We start from the raw sequence: 20175 nt of genomic DNA, 5'->3' as shown, positions 1-20175 counted from the left end.
CACACTTCAAACTGACTTCTTATGACCTTAAGAATTTGTGTTGAGAGTGATGAATGCTATGAAGACACTGAGCATATTTTAGCTGTGTAATATTTCTGACATCCAGAGGATGAGGGTCTGGACAGGTCTTTTTTAATTAAGTCAGATCACTATATTTTAAATGAACTGATTTTAAAACATTCCTTGAGTCTTAACCTTTGAAGCAATATAGAGTCTTAGAGACATTTGGCAGGATTCACTGGATTAACAACACAGAGCTGCCTTTAAACGCTCTTGTCAGCTTGTAAAGATCAGTTTAAAGAGCAACAGAATGAAGAGCAAGAATGAAGGCAGACAAAAATGAGGTTTCCCCCATTATGATTTCCTCAGGTCAGAGTTCAGATCTGCTAGCTCTGTGGATGATCTCATTGTAATTAGATTTTCTCTTGGGTTTGTATTTGAGCAGCTTGCTGAAGTCAGTGAGGAGCCTCTCCCAGTAACAAGACACATCCTCCATACGGAGATGATTCAGAATAAAGTTCTGGCCCCTAAAAAAGAACAGAACCATAAATATTAGTATTAGCACAGACAATTTCTTAAAGGGACAGTTTAGCCAAAAATGAAATGCAATGATCATTTACTCATACTCTATTTCTAAAACTATAGGCACCTTTTTTCTTCTGCAGAAAACAAAAGAAGCTAGTCTAAACAATACTGGTAACCATATATATATATATATATATATATATATTCCAGATATATTTCCAAAAAAGTAATACAGGTTTGGAATGACATGAGGGTGAGTGAACCATGACAGAAATGTCTTTCTTTTTTTGATGAATCTCTATAAGCTGTATATACAAGAATAAAGGATGAACTCATTAAAAGAATGAGTAATATGTTACCTCACAGCAATTTCTTCTGCTACAGCATCATTTTCTTTCACAAACTGAAGCAGTTCTCTAACAACAGAAAGAAAAATGGTTTAGTTTTTTGAACATCAGCTGTTCTCTCCTGCTGTTTTCATTAACATTTCTATGAACACATCTCATTTGTTTGATGATAATTACTTTAACATGTCTGGAACAATATGAAGGGGAGTAAACTGAGAACATTTCAGCTGAAGATGTTACACAGAATTCATTTACAATGTACTGACTAATTGTTAACTTTTTTTTTCCCCCTTGTGACAAATATGTTAAACTGAAATTGTCACTTTGATTGCTCATGGTCATGACATTTGATATAGAAATACAAACGTAACATACTTTTGTGAAATTCAAATTATTATGAGCACAAACTTAGATTTGAACCCTCTGTCATTGTTATAGGCCCACTGATAAAACTTTGCAAAATTGTGAATGGAGATAATACCTTACATGTGCATGTAAAACAAAGACAAATGCTACAATTTAGTTAAGTATTTATAGGTTTATTCTGCAAAAACAACAAACTTCACCTCCAACGGCTAACATAATTAAAAGCACAGAATGTAAAACACTTTGACCATAAAATCACAACAGGGTACACAGGGGAAAATGTGTGTTAAAGAAAAGTGTGGATATCAGCTAGCCAGAGCAAAATGTTTAAGTTACCTCAGATCAGACAAGTCCTGTTTGACAGGAATGTAGTGAACCCATGGCTTGAGCTGAGGGTAGAAGAACTCAAGCCAGTCCTCGCCGACATGAAAAACCAGCGATCCACACAGGAAAAGATGCTTCAAACGGAAGCTAGCAGCCACACCTCTGAAGTTAAAAAGGTATCTGATGGATGGAGAGAACAAAAAAAAACTATAACAAAATATCTTAATGCTGGTTCACTGTTTCAGTGGTATAGGTCATGAAAAAGCAGAAATAAGATAGGTATTACTTGTATTCACAGTGTTCAACTAGAGGGATTTCTTTGGCTGGGGGTCTACCCAGAGTGTCCTGAGGAAAAACAACAAAAAAATATGTTAGTTGTTCTGAAATGTCTAGAGCAGAATGATAAAACAAACTGATTTTGAGTTTGCTGAAAATATTAAAGCACCTCTACCATAGTGTTTCCCAAGCCTGTCCTTGTATGCCCCTTAAAATCCAAGCAATACAACACATTTAAAACTGATTCCTAGGGTTGGCTATCGAAAACCATTTCCATTTTAGAACCGGTTCCTAATTTCCAAATATTGATAAGGTACGTGCATTTCGATCCTGCTTAACGATTCCTGCGTTCGCATTTAATGTGATTTAAAGGGGTCAAATTATGCTTTTTTAAAGATCCTTATTTGTTTTATTTGGTGTAACAGAATATGTTGACATGCTATAATGTTCAAAAAACACATTCTTTTTCAAATACTGTACATTATTGTTGGTCCTCCATGACCCGCCTCTCTCAAACGCGTCGTTTTCTACGAAGTCCCTCTTTCCGAAAAGCGCACTCTGCTCTGATTGGCCAACTGACCCAGTGCATTGTGATTGGCCGAACACAGCAAGCACTCGTCGGAAATGTAACGCCCCTTTCCATAATTGTGAGCTTCATCTTTCAAAATAAATGTAAAGACAGTTAATAATGTCCTTAGTTTTACCATCAGTTCAAGCCCGATATGGGAAAAGAGTGGTGTGACAGACACAGTGATGAAGCTCATATGTGTTAGTACATAAGCCACGGACGGTTAAGACAGCTGACTCCACTGTGATGTCCCTCTCTCTCTCTCTCTCTCGCTCGCTCTCTCTATAGCCCCTTTCACACTGCCATTCCGGCAAATACACGGGTAAAGTGTTCCGGCAATTGTTCCCGGGTCGCTAGATTTTGCACTTTCACACTGCCAGTGATTACCCGGGATATGTGCGTGCTTTCACACACAACCCGTAAAGATCCCGTAACGACACGTGACATCAGGGTGTGTGGTGTAATATACGAGTCGAAAACGTTAGGCACGTTATACTTTCACTGAAGCTAGCGAACGATCACGGTGTCAGCGCGGAAAGTGAGGAACTAACTGATCTCTGCTTCACTACAGTTTGCACGAACGTTGATCTTCCTTCAAAACAGCCGGTAAAAGAGTCGCGCGTCATCACTTCAACACGGCATTAGATCTGGCTTTTGTTCACACAGCGCTTGTCCCGGGTCGACCCCGGCAATGTTACTAGGTCCCCGACCCGGGTTCAATGCCGGAATCAATCCCGGGACGTGGTTGCTTTCACACAGAAGGCGACCCGGCAATGTTCCGGCAATATGCAGTGTGAAAGGGGCTTATCACACTACCACACATGCACAAACACACACAAACACACACGTGATGCACACACACACACACACGATAAGCAAAACTCAGCATTTGAACATTCAACAGCAAATACTTAACTAATAACAAAACAAAATACTTCTACAGCTTATTCAAAGCGCCAGATTGTTCATTGCAAAGTCAGAATGACCTCCTCTCCTAGGTTCACAAAACTTTACAGATCTTCTTCATGCACCAAGAGCTTGTAAAATTCCAGAGAGAAAGGAAAAATGGAAATCGCATCATATGACCCCTTTAAAACTATTAAATTGCAGGAACGGAAAGAACCTGTGCCTTGTTTGCGTGCAGTGCACACAAAGCACAAGCGTGAGCACAGAGAAAAAGCAGTTGCTGTGCGGTTTCCTGGTTTGTGTCCATTCTCAAATCATTCCGTTCATTTCCACTGCAGAAAAGGTTGTTCTGGACCGGAACCGACTTCTTTCATATTTTTCGACCAGTATGCAGAAAACTAAGTCAGTATATCATTATAAACACAGCTGTTTTTGTCTTAAGTGAATGTAAACATAAAAACGAAACAAAATTTTAAACACTTTTATCAAAATCCTCTGACATTTTTCTTTACAAATCCTTGTTTTGTATTTCAAAATTAGTGACCATGTTTTGTTTTGATCTCTCCACTGCGCTTCCGCGTTCACCTCATCTGAGCGGCACATGTGCAAAGCCTACCTCCATACGTCATCCGTGTTTATTTTACACGCGAAACATGTACACATGTTATATTGCACACTGTAAACACAATCAAAGCTTCAAAAAAACCACGAAAAACGGGACCTTCTTTTAGAAGAGACCTTATTACTTCTTTTGGACTGATTCACTGCAACACCTGCTGAGTGTCATTAAACAGCTTGAAAGATCAAAGACAATTTTTTTATACAAGTCTGACTGGATTCGTCTGAAAGAAAAAAGTCATATACACCTAGGATGACTTGAGGGAGAGTAATTTATGGCTTAATGTTCATTTTTGGGCAACCTAACCCTTTAATGAAATCTTGTTGTATAGTGTTACCATATAGATGTATAGGCCTAAAAATAAGTTTTGCTACATTTATATGCATCGTTGTAGGTGTCATTATATTATTAACATTTTAATCAAGTTCAAATACGAAGCTTTTGACCAGCAAACATTTTTTTTCCCATCATTGACACCACATCAAAGGCAGTATGGGCATCACATTTACATTTTTATGAACTTGTAGTTAATACAGGGCACTTTTCTGGGCACTTTTTACTGTTAGTTGGCCATAGTATCATATTATAAAAGATTTAGGGATGCCAGAAACTAGGCTCAGTCAGGGGACCAAGTTCGGTAGCCTAAGCAAATGAATGGTGCGATACTGATCAAGGATGCCTTTTATATATTAAATAAGGATAAACAAACCTTTTCTGACTTCCAGGCCTGGTTCTTGGTGTACTCGGCATCCACAATTTCAGGGGCTTCTCTTGAGAGAAGGATCAGAGGGTCCCTTTCTGAACTGGTCCTACAAAGATTGGCAAAACCGATCAGCTTATGAAGAAAACAACACTGCATTTAACTATGTTGGAAAAGCAACTGACCTAGAGCCTCTAAAGAATCCTTTTGGATTTTTTTTCTTCCAGGGCCATTGAGCAGCTGATCTGAAGTGTGTGAACTAAACATTAGAGATATATAATGGCCTGAAATCAATGTAATGCAGTTAACCACCTGTCTCAAGCATTCTTAAATCTTTTTTTACCCACTTTTTCAGATCATCCCTCATGAGGTCCCATCGGCCCAGTCCAGTGGGATAAATGGGCCATACAGCAGGACCTCCCTCCCAAAACGTCCATGCTGGATACATGATGTCCTGATAGTCTGCCGTCTAAATAATGAACAAAAGTATAACTATAATATTAATAGACATTAATACAATTCATCCTACTAATACTAATTTTGTATATTAACAAACAATTACATTTTGAATGTTGAAAATAGAAGATTCATGAATGTTCTTTTCATGTATATTCTTTTACAAAAAAAGATACATACATATATACACATATATATATTTTGACATTAATAAAAATGAAAGCTATCGAGTCAGTCAGTGTTAGTAATCTGAAGGCAGAGGCACAAAATAATGTAAACTAACTTAATATAATTAAGCAGGATATACAATATACTACAGATATACCAATACCATACAATCAAATTAGTAGACTGTTCAGTGGTGCTACACTGGATGTGGCTGTACACACCTTACTGAAAGAAAGTACAGGCAAGACTGGCTGAACCCACCCAGGAACCTGTGGATAGTCACGCACATTAATCACCACCTCCAAATCTGGCAATTGGTTAACCACTTTTAGGATGAAGTGCTCGACACCACTGCATCTGCAAAGAAAGGATAAGTGTCTGATATTCAACATCCATACGCACACAATAGGATCATGGTTTTAAAAAAGAAATAAATTAATAACATACACTACACCAACCTTGCTGGAAACATGCAGCTTTGTTCTCTGTACAACTTGTTCCCGATGATCTGGTAGTGCGTACCAACACCTCTGTGTACTGTGTCTGCCATCAACTCCTCAGATATGCCGTTTTTAAATGGCCTAAGGTCATCTTTCAAGACACTGCAATTAAAAGAGTGAAGGAGGAAAGTTTACATTACACAGATGCATGCATCTGCAATGTGTATTCTTTGGGAAGATCTGCTATGAACAAGGGCCACTTTATAAATTGACCTGAGATGACAGCTGCAGTTCTCCTGACTGCATGGCTGGTAATTATTTGTGGCTTCTGTGATCTTCCTCATTAATGACTGCCAGAGTTTGGCTGATGGAAAGAGAAAGAGGAAAAAACAAATAAAAAAAAAATAAATAAAATATCTGTTCGTTCAATATTTTTTCTAAACACAGATTGTTGACGGTTTTAATAGTAAGATGTGCTGTATTTTCAAAACAATTTTTTTTGCAGGTTTTGTGAAGCTAAATTATGTAAATAAGCAATACATAAAAGTTTAAAAATGAAATTTGCAACTGATCTCTATTATTTTTTTATTCATTTTACAAAAAACCCTGTAACCTCTGATCACCCTGCAAAAATGCAATGCTTGTCCTCAGTATGTTGTCTTGTTTTCCACTGCAGACCTCTAATCGTGTCATTTTCTTAAAAAGCAAAAGTTTTGTTTTCTGAGAAATTGTTTAAAATGATCAAGTTTGATCAAGTCAACGAGTTTATGGTTAAACAAAAACAAACATTTGCCAGCGGTCTCAGGAAAAAAATCGACCTAATTCAAAGGAAAAAAAGAGAAAAAACATTTCATTTCCACATCAAAAGATATTTAATGTTTTAAGCATAAACTCAGATTTTAAGAAGATTTTGAAGAAGACTTCATATAACGTTAATTCGCATCACAAGTAAATGTATCTTCATTTAAGGATGTTTGGATTTTATAAAACAAGACAAAATACTGAACAAGATTATATATATATATATATATATATATATATATATATATATATATATATATATATATATATATATTGGTAATGCATAAAACATGTAATGCTATGAATTTATGAATTTGAGACTTGCAAAAACATCAGATTTGCTGGGTCTAAACTCCGCTAATGCTAAAAGACGCAGGTAAAGTAAAGAAATCTACAGTAGATTCAGTTGTGAACGTTGTTAAAACGCGACCGAACAAAGATAGATAATTGTCAGCATCAAACCAAATTTGTCTAAGTTCTCACCATTATCTGAAAGACACAATTCAACTCCATTCAGCAAAAGAATAAAAGACGGCATGAGCAGCCATGGCAGCTCCATTTTTCTGCATCAATTAAGCGAGACTTGAGGAGAAGTCGATGAATGTACTAGTATGGTCTGAAACTAGATTAAAAGTCCCCACTTTGACGTAAAAATAATAAAGTATTTTAGTGGATCTCTAGACTTTGGATTAACTAGGGAATTTTAGTAAAGCAACCATGCTGCCCTTAGTTATGGACGCTTTCCAGAGACACGTGAAGAGTTCCTCAGGGCCTCAAATTCCAATTTAGCCTTTTAGTGCATAGCCTTATTAGTCTACATTGTTAACATAAAAGTAGTCCTTTCAAGTCCTGATCTCGCTTGTTCTTGCCCCAACAGACTACACTTCACAAACACATAGGCCTGTAGGTGGCACTGCGGCTTCTTTTAATGGGTAGTACTGTAAATCAATATACAATACAATATTAATTGAATGTATTGATTATGAGGGTATAAAAAAACTGTATTTAGATACAATATATTTGGGGACAAATTCTAAGTGGTCAAACCAATAACCCCTGACATCCAGGGACATCCTCATTTGTTATTGTTATTTAGATGGTTGTTATTTAATAATTCCACAGCCTAAGAACAATACAGTACACTTCAGTGGTCATTAAAAGTGAGTGGAATAGTGCAGTTTCACTGCATTGTAACTGTTGCTATATTGTGACATGTTTTCAGGTTTAAATGTTGAATGTAATTGTCTTTCAGATACTTCTCTCTGTAATGCTTCTGAACTTTATTTGTCATAAATAAACATTCCATTTCAGTAAATTTATTCAAATTAAATTGGAAAATCAAATTTTACCAGTTAAGTTAATGGCATTTATTTCCTGAAAATTAAATTATTAAAAAATTAAAGGTCAGATACCGCTTGGGGCATCTTGCCCTGGGTAGTGGGTCATTTTTGTTCCAGGGGCAGGGGCTTTCATATTTACATTTTTTGTGCCATTACAACTAAACTGTTAACTATAAGTCTGTTGGGTCATGCTTAATGATCCTATGCTAAACTTATGTAAATGTGTTACAATTTATCAGTAAATGGACATTGTTCTTAGGGGGGGGGGGGGGGCTTCTTCTCCCATCTTATTCTCCTAAAATGGGCCAAAATCTGGAGATTATGGTTTGATCTTTTATTTTTATTTGCATGCTATAAAACTATCTGCCTGTTCTGTCTTCCTCCCATCGTTTTTGCCATCTGCTCCTCATTTATTGTTTAATTATGCTCTTATTACTGTAAATTTAACATTTATGATTATATCTCTTTTCCTTGCAAAGTACTTCTTTGCACAACCATTTGCTATCTTTTTACCTTTTACTCTCATCTGGAGCTGGTACCCATCATTTAAATCCATACAGTATAACCTTTGTATTATTCAAGATGTCTTATCTTCTGTCAAGATTTTCCTATTAACCTGTATTCCTATTATACTCTCAGAAAAAAATAACATGTACACTGTAGTTACTAATTTTGTACCTTTTAAACACTTATGTAGGGTAAATAAGGTACATGTTTGCATTTTGAAAGGGTACTGCTCCAGCACCAGCTTTTGTACCTTTTTTTTCTGAAAGTGTATCCTAACTGTAGGTACATAGGACTCTTTGTAATGGTTTCAGATTACCTAAATGTAGTTTTTTTTTTCTTCACAATGATTATCATCTACATCTTGAGGACCTGAACTGTCATTCCCTATGGCACTCATATCTGTCCTCTTTTTCTTCAGATCATGATTTATTTTTAGATTTTAAATGAGTGGGTCACGAAAAGAGGCCTAAATTCACCAGGGGAATACTCATTGGAACATCTATCAAATATCTTATCCTATGATGTCTTTGCCTAATTGTTGGGAAGAGCTGAGGTGGCAGAGGGAGGAAGATACTGTAGCATTAGATGTTTTTTAGTGCTGAAGAGCTACACATTGAGTCTCATTTTGTTGGTTAGCCTCACTGTCCTGCAGGATCTTACCTGGACTTTTTCCATCAGTCTCTTCTTTTCATTCACCTGTTTAATCATTGCTATGCTGTCTGTCTGGCTTGTCTTGGTTTCCTGCATGGATTTTCTCCTGTACTCTTCTGCAGAGGAGGGTCTGGAGTTTCCCAGTTTCGATGGAAAGGACAGAGTTCTTAATGTCAATGAGAGGAACTACAAGAAGGCATTAAAGAAGTATGACATGATGTGTTTGCTGTATCACGAACCCCTGCCTTCAGATAAGGAGCTCCAGCAGCAGTTTCACATGGGGGAGATGGTTCTGGAGGTAAGATATTACTGAGAGAAAGAGGCAACCGAGGAATTTTCGGTGGATGAATAAGGACAGATGTATTGAATGGAATATTTTTAGAACATACCAGAGAGCATCATATGTATTATGATGAACTTTTATTTGGGTGGGAGGAGGTATCACACACACAAGAGGTGGAAACTGGCAGGATTTTTTTATTATTAATTTTAAATTAATTTTAATAAAAAAATTAACAGTTTAGCTTTAATAATTTTAATCTGATTTTAAAACATGAAATTATATCAGAGAAGACCGCTGAATAACCTTTGTGTCAAAGTCACAAGTCACTTAAAATATCTTGTAGTTTCAAATTTTCTGACATGATAAGGTTAGTTCAGGTTGTAAGATATTTTTAGTAGTTTAACTCTTTTTTATTGGTGTTTTAGGTTGTAAGATATGTTTACCTTAAAAAAAACTGTACACTCACTGTTTTCAAGGTTTATGAAAAATATGTATTTTTTTATATTTTATATTGGAGTTTTATTGGATGGTCATGTAAGGTACCTTTTTTTTAAATGTAACTAAATTACATTTGTATTTAAAGTGGTATGAGAGTTTTTGGTATGATATATTTAGTATGATGCAAAGATTGCATTTATACCAACTTGGCACATTCATTTAAATACGATTTTTAAAGACTTTTCTTTTTCTTTCTCTATTTTGGACACGAATCATTTGTCATCGACAGAGTGTCCAGTTTCAAATCAATTTTTTTTACCTAAGTGATCTGTGGAACATGCATTAGTACCCCCAGTTGGAAATCATTAACTTATAAAATATCCTTGAAGATACTAGATCTGAGGCTTTTCAGGATAAGCAGCTGAGTGAAGTACTATATAAACCTGAATATCAAAAATGGTTTCAGATGCTCCATAAAAAATGCTTGATAGAGTAACAATTGGCTGCACCAGTGTGTCAGACATCTGCTTTCTGTGTCTAGACAGTACCTGATGTGCAATTTAGTGTAAAGACTGACCTGATTTGGAGGCTGACAAAAACACTAATGCTGGGTTTACTTAAGATAACAGTTAATGAAGTATAGATTGAACTATATGCAGATATCAGCCATACATTACACAAAACTTTTCCAGGTTTATGACCGTTTAGATATACAAGTGTTGGTCCAGACTAAATATCTATTATAGACAAGAGTTGTGTATATAATTCTCACACTATGAAGGTACTGATATGTCTCTTCCATGCATCACCAGCTTGCTGCTCAAGTTCTCGAAGACAAGGATATTGGTTTTGGATTGGTAGACTCATATAAAGATGCTAAAGTTGCAAAAAAGCTTGGTAAGAGTCACTGTGCTAATTACATAGCTTTTTAGATAAAGTTTTCTGACTTTATAGTTTCAGTAACAAACACCTCATATGTCTTGGCATTGTTGAGGTTTGACACACAGCATCCTCACTGAATCATGTGATCTTTGTCCGTTAGGACTGGAGGAGGAAGGAAGCATCTATGTGTTTAAGGATGAAAGAGTGATTGAGTTTGATGGAGAGCTCTCTGCAGATACACTGGTTGAATTCCTGCTAGATGTGAGTGAAATTTGTGCATATACTGTGGCTGTGATTTTTGATATATTGTTTAAACAGCTTTAAAGATTATGGATCTTGCTAACATGGCTCTTTAACTGCAAAAGTAGTAACCTGCAATTGTTACTTTAAAGAGTAATTTCTACATATTAATCCTATATAAAGTAGATTGGTGGTATAAATGAATGTATTAAAGCTGATTAAGCAATATTAAATACATTTACATTTTTATAAGATTTTTTTTTACATATGAATAATGTTTCTTACTTAACCTTTCAGTTAATTTTCATAATGTGTCTGTTCTACATCATTCTTCAGCTGCTGGAGGACCCAGTGGAGTTGATCAGTAATCCCATGGAACAACGTGCCTTTGAGCGAATGGATGAAGACATACGCCTAATAGGATACTTTAAGGGGGAAGACTCTGAACGTGAGTGGCTTTTTTGCTTACCAATATACTCTGCATGTAAAACTATGATTTTACAGATATGCTCTAATCAGTAGTGTTTAGGCTCCACACAAACCACACAATTGCGCGAGGCCCTGTGGTCCAAGTAGACCTCCCCGGAACATGATTTCTATTCAAGGGGACCTTGAAAAAGATCTTACAAAGAAAAAAGTAAAGTGTGAAAAAATAACTCAAACCAAAATGTGATGTACTGTGTACTGTGACAGTACCCTGCTTTTAAAATGTGTGTCAATGCGTCTTAACATAAGTCCAAAAAAAGGAGGCAAGGAGGGAGTTTAGGAAGTGATTGTGGAGCTGGCAGAAGGGTCAGGGTAGAACCCAGGGAGGAGATGATGGCAGGATGAGCCAAGGAGTAGATGTCAAGGGGATCAGAAAGTGACCCTCAACAGAGCCGCTAGGATGCAGTACCATGGTGTAGTCAGGAGCCTGACCAACTGAGGTGGAGATGGGCCAAGGCAGATACTAACTAATGAGCCAAAGACCCAGGGAGACTCCTGAGACCCTGAGAGTCAAGGCTCAGGCTCACAGGACCGCAGAGTTGATGAGGACTCAGCAGGCCAGGCCAGAGCTGGACGCATTGAGTACTAAGTTGAAGCTGGAGGGAAGGAGGAGCCTGGCAGAACAAGAGGGATGGAGGGATGAGGCACAGCCAGAAGACTTGAAGACCGTGGTGGAAACTGGTCAACAACTGATCAAGCCGGAGCCAGAGGGACGAGGGTGCCTTGTGGAATCTGTGGAGTGACGGAACTCTGTGGAGCCCAGGGGGAGCCAAGGGGTCAGAGGGCCAAAGTGGAGTCCAGGGCGTAGGATTTCCTATGGTCAATGTATACCTGCCTCCGCTTAATTATTTTTATCCCCAGTGGGGATAAATTTATCCCCCCCTCAAAGTGATCAGTGCTACTACACTAGTGGTGAGACGGATCACAAAACTTATGGATCCGTGGTTTGATTAATCAATTTAATTTCAATTTAATTTTAAAATGCACTACTTGGCTGGCTGGCTCTGATATAGCTGCCGTGCAGCCTCTCTGTATTCACCACTCAGCAGACTTGCTCAATGTCCCGCCCATGCCGCTATCTGATTGGTTACACCCCACGAATAATAGCCTATCAACACTTGCGAGACGGTTGAAGCCGGTCCGCTGGGCAGTGTAGTTGCCAACTGGGCGACTTTGTCGCTAGTTTTAGCGACTTTTTTCCAAAAAAGCGACTTGTGACAAATCTAGCGACTTTTTGGGCAATCATTATTTAGTCTCTGAGACTCTCTGGTGCTACCGTACGAGCGCGTGGTCTCTCTTTCGCAGCGCGAGCCTCTCTCTCTGTATCTGCTGTGTTCAGCGAGCGCAGAGAGGAGCAGCACTTTCAGTAAAAAAAAATATATATATTCTGTTGCTTCTAACTCTATTTTACAAGCAAGTATAGCCGACATCAGTCACAGCACAACCACTGACTTTATCGTATGTGTATTTGATTTCATTAGTGCAGATTAATGTTTGAGAGCTGGTTATGTAGTCTTAATGGACCAAGCCAAGGTCCATTCAGTCATCATAATATTCATTCCGTTGTCTGACAACAGAAACATTAAAATATAGTAATAAAAACTGTTTTATTGAGAATTAAATTAAATGGCTAAATTAAATTGCAGTATGTGAACATAGGGAGGCAATACAATACGACACACTTACGTCTTAAATATGCTAATTAGTGCATGACATCATTTAGTTCATGTTCTCACTAATTATTTTTATGAATTAAAATGTTTCAAAACATCCCCCCCTGTTATTTTCACAAATCGCACCCTGGATTCAGGCCTGAGCAGAACCAGGGGTGATACAAAAGACTTAGGGCTGGGCAGAAATAGTGGGAAAGTGAGGTTTTGGGGAAGAAATCCTCATCTAATACCACATAGACCAGCTGCAGCTCACCCTCAGCAATGGGGGTATGGTTGTGGCACCACTCCATGCTCTCGAGCTCCATGAGCATGCCCACTGGAAAACACAGTGTTGCTGGCTCTCGCACCTCGTCAGACTGGTAGGCCAGCTTTTTCCTCTGGGACAGATGTGTCTGCAGGCTTTGGCTCCACAGAGGCCATAAGCTCTGGCACCTGGTCTTTTGTGGGCATCAACTTTGGCTCTGGGTCTGTGATGGGCTCTGGTTCAGTTTCCATGGAGTGATCAATGATTTGCTGGATGGGCTAGACTTTGGGTGGGTAAAGATCTTCTTCTCTCTTGCTGATGGTGAAGTGGGATCCACATTGGAAAAGGACGCAGTTCACATATTCCACAAACGTCTCTTGAGGAGCATTTCCAGGCAGCCATGTCTTTATCTGAGCGCTGATTCCTGCCCCTCAAACAGAGTCTGTCGTTGTCATTACGAGTGAGAGATGAGCAATGTCTAAATATCTCTGTTTGTACTCTTCAAGGGAGTAATCTACCCGGGAGAGATGGAGCTACTAGATTCATATTTTATGTAGGGTTCCATCTATCTGTCACGTCATGGTTGTAAGCAGGTATAAAAGAGCAGGATCTAATTGCAGCTGCCTCAATTTACTCAAACACTCATAAATAACAAAGTTACTCAGGATTCTGGAAATATCAAAACACTTGAACAGACCAACCAGCAAAATGTGAACAAAGATGGCACAAAGAGTGACAGAAAAATATAACATATATCTAAATATAAACAACACAAACAGAGTGAAAGAATTCAGAAAAAATGTTTGATGAATTAATCAAACAGCAATGTTAACTAAAGCAAACAAAGGAAACAGAACAGGAAACCAACTCAAAGTCAAACCCAAACTCATACCAAAACTTGATCTTCCATTACACCTAGTGAGAATCAGCAAAAAGTAGAGAAAATGTAATGCAATCATTCTTAAGTAGCAATTTTGAAATGTACACATGATACGAGGACTAATTATGTGTAATAATTAGTGCGTGTTTGACATGAATTATGGCCACAGATTTTTTAAACCTTTTCCAAACAAAATCTTTTTCAAAAGCTACTTTTTTGAGCAAATATCAACCACAGATTTGAAACAAAACTTGTTTAGATTCATGGCTTTGGTTTTCTTGCAGTTTTAAAGGAAAACATGTTTTGGAAAATATATATTTGAAAAAAAAAAATTCCTAGTAAACAGCTATTTCACTAAAAGTGTCTTCCAAGTGTCTTCTTGAAAAAGAGACAAAACTTAAGTCTGGGCTCTAAAGCATTCATGATTTACTACATTTTCAGGTCTATGTGCTCAAAAAAGTGACAAACCGGTAATGAAAGGATGACTATTGCGTAAAATTAAATCTCCCAAATACAAAATATTAAATAAAATAAAAATATTAATCTAAAATATAGTACATTAATTTCATTGAGGAAGAAAAAACAGGGACTATGATAACATCACAGACTATTAAATGCTGCCTAATTGGTCAAAGAGATCAATACAGTGAGCCATTCCCTAAAAAGGCACAGCAGAGAAAATGACAAAAAAAGGCTTAATTTCTTTACAAGACTGCTCTTCAGCTTTTATTAAAAGTACCATTTTAGCTGGGAAGACTTTGCTGTGACCTCTGGTTATGTTGTGAGAGCAGTAGCTTTGTAGTGCTTCAGCACTGCCACTGTTTGCCATGTTATTAGTTTTTTAGATTTGTGTTTGTATTTTTCTTATGTTCTTTTTATTTCTCAGATTATAAGGCTTTTCTGGTGACTGCAGAGAGGTTCCAAGCAGAGACTGCAGAGAGGTTCCAGAGAGGTTGAAGTTTTTTGCCACTTTTGACAAAGGGGTGCGTACAGTCCATTCCTTAACAATAACAAGAATGAAAACAATGAGATGTGCTATTCTGATATAGAAGAATTTGTATTTATAATCACAAGAGTTAGAGGATACTTGCGTCTCTTCCATCTCTGAGGAAAAAGGATTATGTATTGGCTTAATTTGTAATTGGTTCTTGCTGCAGGTGGCTAAACAGCTGACACTAAAAATGAATGAAATCGATTTCTATGAGCCCTTCATGGACGAGCCTGTGACCATTCCTGGCAAACCCAACACAGAGGAGGAGATAGTGGATTTTGTTAATCAACACAGAAGGTGTTATCAGTGGCATCTTCAGAACTTTGCCATTGCCAGAGATCATCTAAAATATAAATTTTCATTCTAAAAACAGTGTTTGATCTTCACTCAGGCCTACTCTGAGAAAGCTTCGTGCTGAGGACATGTTTGAGACTTGGGTGAGCAAGACTGTATTGTGGGAGTGTCTGTAGGCCTATTAAAAGTTAACTGTCAATTAAATGGCTGGTGGTTCTTTACTTGAAGTGATCTGTCTCTGCTCAATCAACAGGAGGATGACATGGACGGAATACACATTGTGGCCTTTGCTGAGGAGGAGGATCCAGGTGTTCAATTCTTTATAACTGAGAACAAGCTGAACATTTCTTGTTGCCATTACCAAGACATGATTAATTATCACAGAATGATTGTCTTAATTGCATTTACTTAGTCATTTAGCAGACGCTTTTATCCAAAGCGACTTACAAATGAGGACAATGGAAGCAATCAAAAACAACAAAAGAGCAATTATATAAAAGTGCTATAACAAGTCTCAGTTAGCTTAAACGCAGTACATGTAGCAAGGACTTTTAAATAATATAATAAATAAAAAGAAAACAGATAGAACAGAAAAACAATAGAGCAAGCTAGTGTTAGAGGTCTTTTTTTATAATTGTATAATAAATGAAATAAAATAGAATACAAAAAGATTAGAAAGCTAGTTAGATTTTTATTTATTATTATTATTATTTTAAATAGAATAATGTAGAATAGTGAATGCTAAAGTTAGAGTGTCAAATAAAGATTAACATTTAACATTTCATTTGTGCTTATTCCTTTTTCATTTCATAGACGGTTATGAATTCCTGGAAATTCTAAAGGAGGTTGCAAGGGACAATACTAAAAACCCAGATCTCAGCATAGTTTGGATTGATCCTGATGAATTTCCTTTGGTGAGACGATATTCCCTCCATTTCTACACAGTGTTTCACTGCTTGAACTTAAACTTTGTGTCCATATTGTGATGGTTAATTTGTCTTCAGTTAACTACATATTGGGAGAAAACCTTTAAGGTGGACCTTTTCAGACCCCAGATTGGTGTGGTGAATGTGACTGATGTGAGTAACAATTTCATTTGAAAATGTCTCTTCATCCACATAACATATTCATGATATACAACACAATAAACCATCTAATCACATATTTTACAGGTGGAACAACTGCTGAAATATTCTACTTCTACAATTAAATAATATACAGAACTACATAACAGTATATAACATACACAGATAATAATAATAATAATAAAAATAATAATATATTAATTTCTGTATAATATACAGAAAATAATATAACATTGCTGCACATATTTGAAAACCATATTTATGCTTTCAAACCATATGCCACCTGAATTTTAACATAAGACCAGTGGTCAGCTGCAAAAATTACTTGAATAATCTTAAAAGATAATTTTCTATTTTTTTTTCTTAAAGGGTTATGTATTTATTTTTAAGTCAGTTAAATCAAATCTAATTTTAATTTGAAAAGTAGACATTCCTCATTCGCTTCTAAAACAGTCCTTTATGCTGCTTGATAATGCAAACAATTAATTATAATTATAAACAAACTGTTAAATAGTTGGTTTACGGTTCTTTTTTTACTCTTATATTTATTTACCTAATGAATTAGAAGTATCACACATTCACAGAAAATAAGGTTCAAAGCCTAAATATTCTGTATTCTTATCATCTTTTACTTGTGTTTACTTGTGTGTGTGTGTGTGTGTGTTGATCAGGCTGACAGTGTGTGGTTGAACATGCCTAATGATGAAGCTTTACCGTCAGCGGAGGAGCTGGAAGACTGGATAGAGGACGTTCTCTCTGGAAAGGTCAACACTGAGGATGATGATGATGACGACGACGACGACGACGATATCGATGATGATAGTAGTGATGAAGACCATTATGGTGATGATGATGATTATGATTAAGTGGTATATACAAAAACTATAACAACATAGTTCTGTAATGATCTTGCCACAGATTGTATTGATTCTGTTAATTTTAATGACTGATGGTTTATTAATTACAGAGTTGACTTGATTTATTATAAAACTGTCTGCATTGCCAGCAAGAGACATCTGATAATGCAAAACATATAATGACATATTATAATTCTGCTGCTGTATATTCATCTGGAACTGTAATATGGCTACAGGAAATAAGTTGTTCAGTAGTATTACTTGTATCAACGTTCAATAAAGAACACAAAATATTCAGTTGTATAATCTGTTTCTATTAACATTGCTAAATGTACCTATATTTCTTCATGTTTAGTGGACAAATTTGTAAAAAGCTAAATCTTAAGTTTCTTTCCAGCATAAACGTAAATAAAAAAAAATAATACACATACATAGAAAAATAGAACAGTTAATCTCATGTATATGTATCCGTACATATATCTTACACATAATAACAGACACAGATATGGAAAGAAGCAGAACTTGTTTAGTTGAAATTTGATTAAATCTAATTAAATGTCCTTCTGGCGGCATCTAGCAATACCCTAATTTGTGAAAACAAGTTTTCTGTTTGGATTAGGTTATAGTATTTAAAACTAGCTGTGTATAAAAAATACCAGAAGTCTATGGACTGTCCCTATTTAAACTACCAGTTAAATATTTCTGAACAGTAAGATGTTTTTTTTAAAGAAGTACAGTAAACTAAACAATTATTATGACTATTATCAATATTTAAAACAATTGAGTATTTTTTTTTTTCAGGATTCTTTGATGAATAGAAAGATCCAAAGATCAGCATTTATCTGAAATAAAAAGCTTTTGTAACATTATACACTATAGCATTCAAAAGCTTGGCGTCCGTATAATAATTATTGTTTTTTATTTTTTATTATTATTATTACACTTTTTAATTAGTACTTTTATTTAGCAAAGATGCGTTAAATTGAATTTCACACACACACACACACACAAGCCACTTTATTAGGTACACTTGTTCAGTTGCTCGGTAACACAAATTGCTAATTAGCCAAATCACATGACAGGTGAAGACGACTTGCTGAAGTTCAAACCGAGCATCAGAATGGGGAAGAAAGGGGATTTAAGTGACTTAACGTGGAATGGTTGTTGGTGCAAGACGGGCTGGTCTAAGTATTTCAAAAAATCTAGGGTTTACAGAGAATGGTCCGAAAAAGAGAAAATATCCAGTGAGCGGAATTTGTGTGGAAGAAATGCCTTGTTGATGTCAGAGGTCAGAGGAGAATGGCAAGACTGGTTAGAGATGACAGAAAGGCAACAGTAACTCAAATTACCACTCATTACAACCAAGGTATGCAGAATACCATCTCTTAATGCACAACACATCGAACCCTGAAGCAGATAGGCTAAAGCAGCAGAAGACCACACCGGGTGCCGCTCCTGTCAGCTAAGAACAGGAAATGGAGGCTACAATTCACACAGGCTCACCAAAATGGGACAATAGAAAATTGGAAAAATGTTGCCTGGTCTGATGAATCTTGATTTCTGCTGCGACATTCAGATGGTAGGTCAGAATTTGGCGTAAAGAACATGAAAGCATGGATCCATTTTGCCTTGTCTCAACGGTTCAGACTGGTGGTGATGGTGTAATGGTGTGGGGATATTTTCTTGGCACACTTTGGGCCCCTTAGTATCAGTTGAGCATTGTTTAAACACCACAGCCTACCTGAGTATTGTTGTTGACTATGTCCATCCCTTTATGACTACAGCGTACCAATCTTCTGATGGCTACTTCCGACAGGATAATGCACCATGTCACAAAGCTCAAATCATCTCAGACTGGTTTCTTGAACATGACAATGAGTTCACCTTACTCAGATGGCCTCCACAGTCACCAGATCTCAATCCAATAGAGCAGCTTTGGGATGTGCTGGAACGAGAGATTCGCATCATGCAGTCGACAAATCTGCATCAACTGCATGACGCTATCATGTCAAAATAGACCAAAATCTGAGGAATGTTTCCAACACCTTCTTGAATCTATTACACAAAGAATTAAGGCAGTTCTGAAGACAAAAGGGTACTTGCAAGGTGTACCTAATAAAGTGGCCAGTGAATGTATATTGTATACTTTAGTGTAGGATAGCTACTGCATGTAAATGTTTGGTTTTCTTAACTTTCTGATAATGATTTTAGAACCTAACATCTTTAGCTCAGCAGTATGGAGGAACATCTACAGATGGGGCTGCAAAGTAATTTAATTCAGTAGAAACTACATCTGTGCACCACTAGACTAAGTGATTAAACTGGAATGCAGAACACTTAACCTCAGCCTCAGTTACCCTCACCTTCATATGGATGCTTTTTTCCAACAAGATTAATGATAATCCAGATGCCGCCCATATGACTCATACACATATGACTTGCACATATGAACTAGACCAACCACATGTCTGATGTGACCTATGAGGGCAGCCAAGCTCTGGCAAAACTGAGGTGAAAATCCAGTGTGGCAAGTTTAAAAACTGCAGTTTCACCTTTGTACTGAATCACAGAAAGGCTTCTTGAGTGATTTACTGCCACGGCATGTATATGCACATACAGTAGTGTCTCACAGGGTTAAAAGTACACTCTAAACTTAGAGTGCGACACTGCTGATTTGTTTACCCTTTCGTTATTTGGAATCAAAAGGAATGAATATTTATAATGTGGCCTATATGAGCTTATTCAGGACAAAAGATCAAAATACAGTTATAAACCATGCCTACAGTTCAACAACCTCAACAATATATTTGTCTGTAAGAAAGGTTCCA

At 36.8% G+C, this 20175-nt stretch overlaps 2 protein-coding genes across 3 annotated transcripts; one reads left to right on the top strand and one right to left on the bottom strand.

Moving 5' to 3' along the window:
- Positions 1–313: 313 nt before the first annotated feature.
- LOC132143668 (protein O-glucosyltransferase 1-like) lies at positions 314–7107 on the bottom strand. Its single transcript, XM_059554093.1, has 11 exons — positions 6980–7107; positions 5969–6059; positions 5714–5857; positions 5477–5612; positions 4979–5100; positions 4817–4876; positions 4641–4740; positions 1849–1907; positions 1575–1742; positions 885–941; positions 314–527 (listed from the first exon to the last, which is right to left on the bottom strand). The coding sequence occupies exons 1-11, from the start codon at positions 7053–7055 to the stop codon at positions 371–373; spliced, it is 1170 nt and encodes a 389-aa protein (XP_059410076.1). The 5' UTR covers positions 7056–7107; the 3' UTR covers positions 314–370.
- A 1610-nt stretch (positions 7108–8717) lies between these two features.
- On the top strand, positions 8718–17604 carry LOC132143078 (calsequestrin-2-like). 2 transcript variants are annotated; one of them, XM_059553233.1, is made up of 12 exons: positions 8718–9292; positions 10528–10612; positions 10758–10858; positions 11174–11285; positions 15007–15037; positions 15073–15103; positions 15278–15408; positions 15503–15548; positions 15659–15713; positions 16219–16319; positions 16410–16484; positions 17162–17604. In XM_059553233.1, the coding sequence occupies exons 1-12, from the start codon at positions 9056–9058 to the stop codon at positions 17354–17356; spliced, it is 1200 nt and encodes a 399-aa protein (XP_059409216.1). In that variant the 5' UTR covers positions 8718–9055; the 3' UTR covers positions 17357–17604. The 2 variants fall into 2 exon arrangements, with proteins under 2 accessions (XP_059409216.1, XP_059409217.1); XM_059553234.1 differs by lacking the exon at positions 15007–15037 and having other exon boundaries at positions 8727–9292; positions 11174–11289; positions 15049–15103.
- Positions 17605–20175: the final 2571 nt, after the last annotated feature.

The sequence above is a fragment of the Carassius carassius genome, chromosome 7 (genome assembly GCF_963082965.1).
Source record: "Carassius carassius chromosome 7, fCarCar2.1, whole genome shotgun sequence".
In the NCBI taxonomy this organism is placed as follows: domain Eukaryota; kingdom Metazoa; phylum Chordata; class Actinopteri; order Cypriniformes; family Cyprinidae; genus Carassius; species Carassius carassius.
Note: the sequence above shows the minus strand (reverse complement) of the source record. Positions and strands in the feature narration are given on the sequence as shown.

Excerpts from the sequence above, each read along its gene's own strand:
- LOC132143668 (XM_059554093.1), bottom strand. The coding sequence starts at position 7,055 with ATGGAGCTGCCATGGCTGCTCATGCCGTCTTTTATTCTTTTGCTGAAT. Across the intron at positions 1,908-4,640 it reads AGGCCTGGAAGTCAGAAAAG|GACACTCTGGGTAGACCCCC; the intron begins GTTTGTTTATCC and ends GTTTTTCCTCAG. Across the intron at positions 528-884 it reads GCAGAAGAAATTGCTGTGAG|GGGCCAGAACTTTATTCTGA; the intron begins GTAACATATTAC and ends GTTCTTTTTTAG.
- LOC132143078 (XM_059553233.1), top strand. The coding sequence starts at position 9,056 with ATGCTGTCTGTCTGGCTTGTCTTGGTTTCCTGCATGGATTTTCTCCTG. Across the intron at positions 15,409-15,502 it reads TTTGTTAATCAACACAGAAG|GCCTACTCTGAGAAAGCTTC; the intron begins GTGTTATCAGTG and ends ATCTTCACTCAG. Across the intron at positions 16,485-17,161 it reads GTGTGGTGAATGTGACTGAT|GCTGACAGTGTGTGGTTGAA; the intron begins GTGAGTAACAAT and ends TGTGTTGATCAG.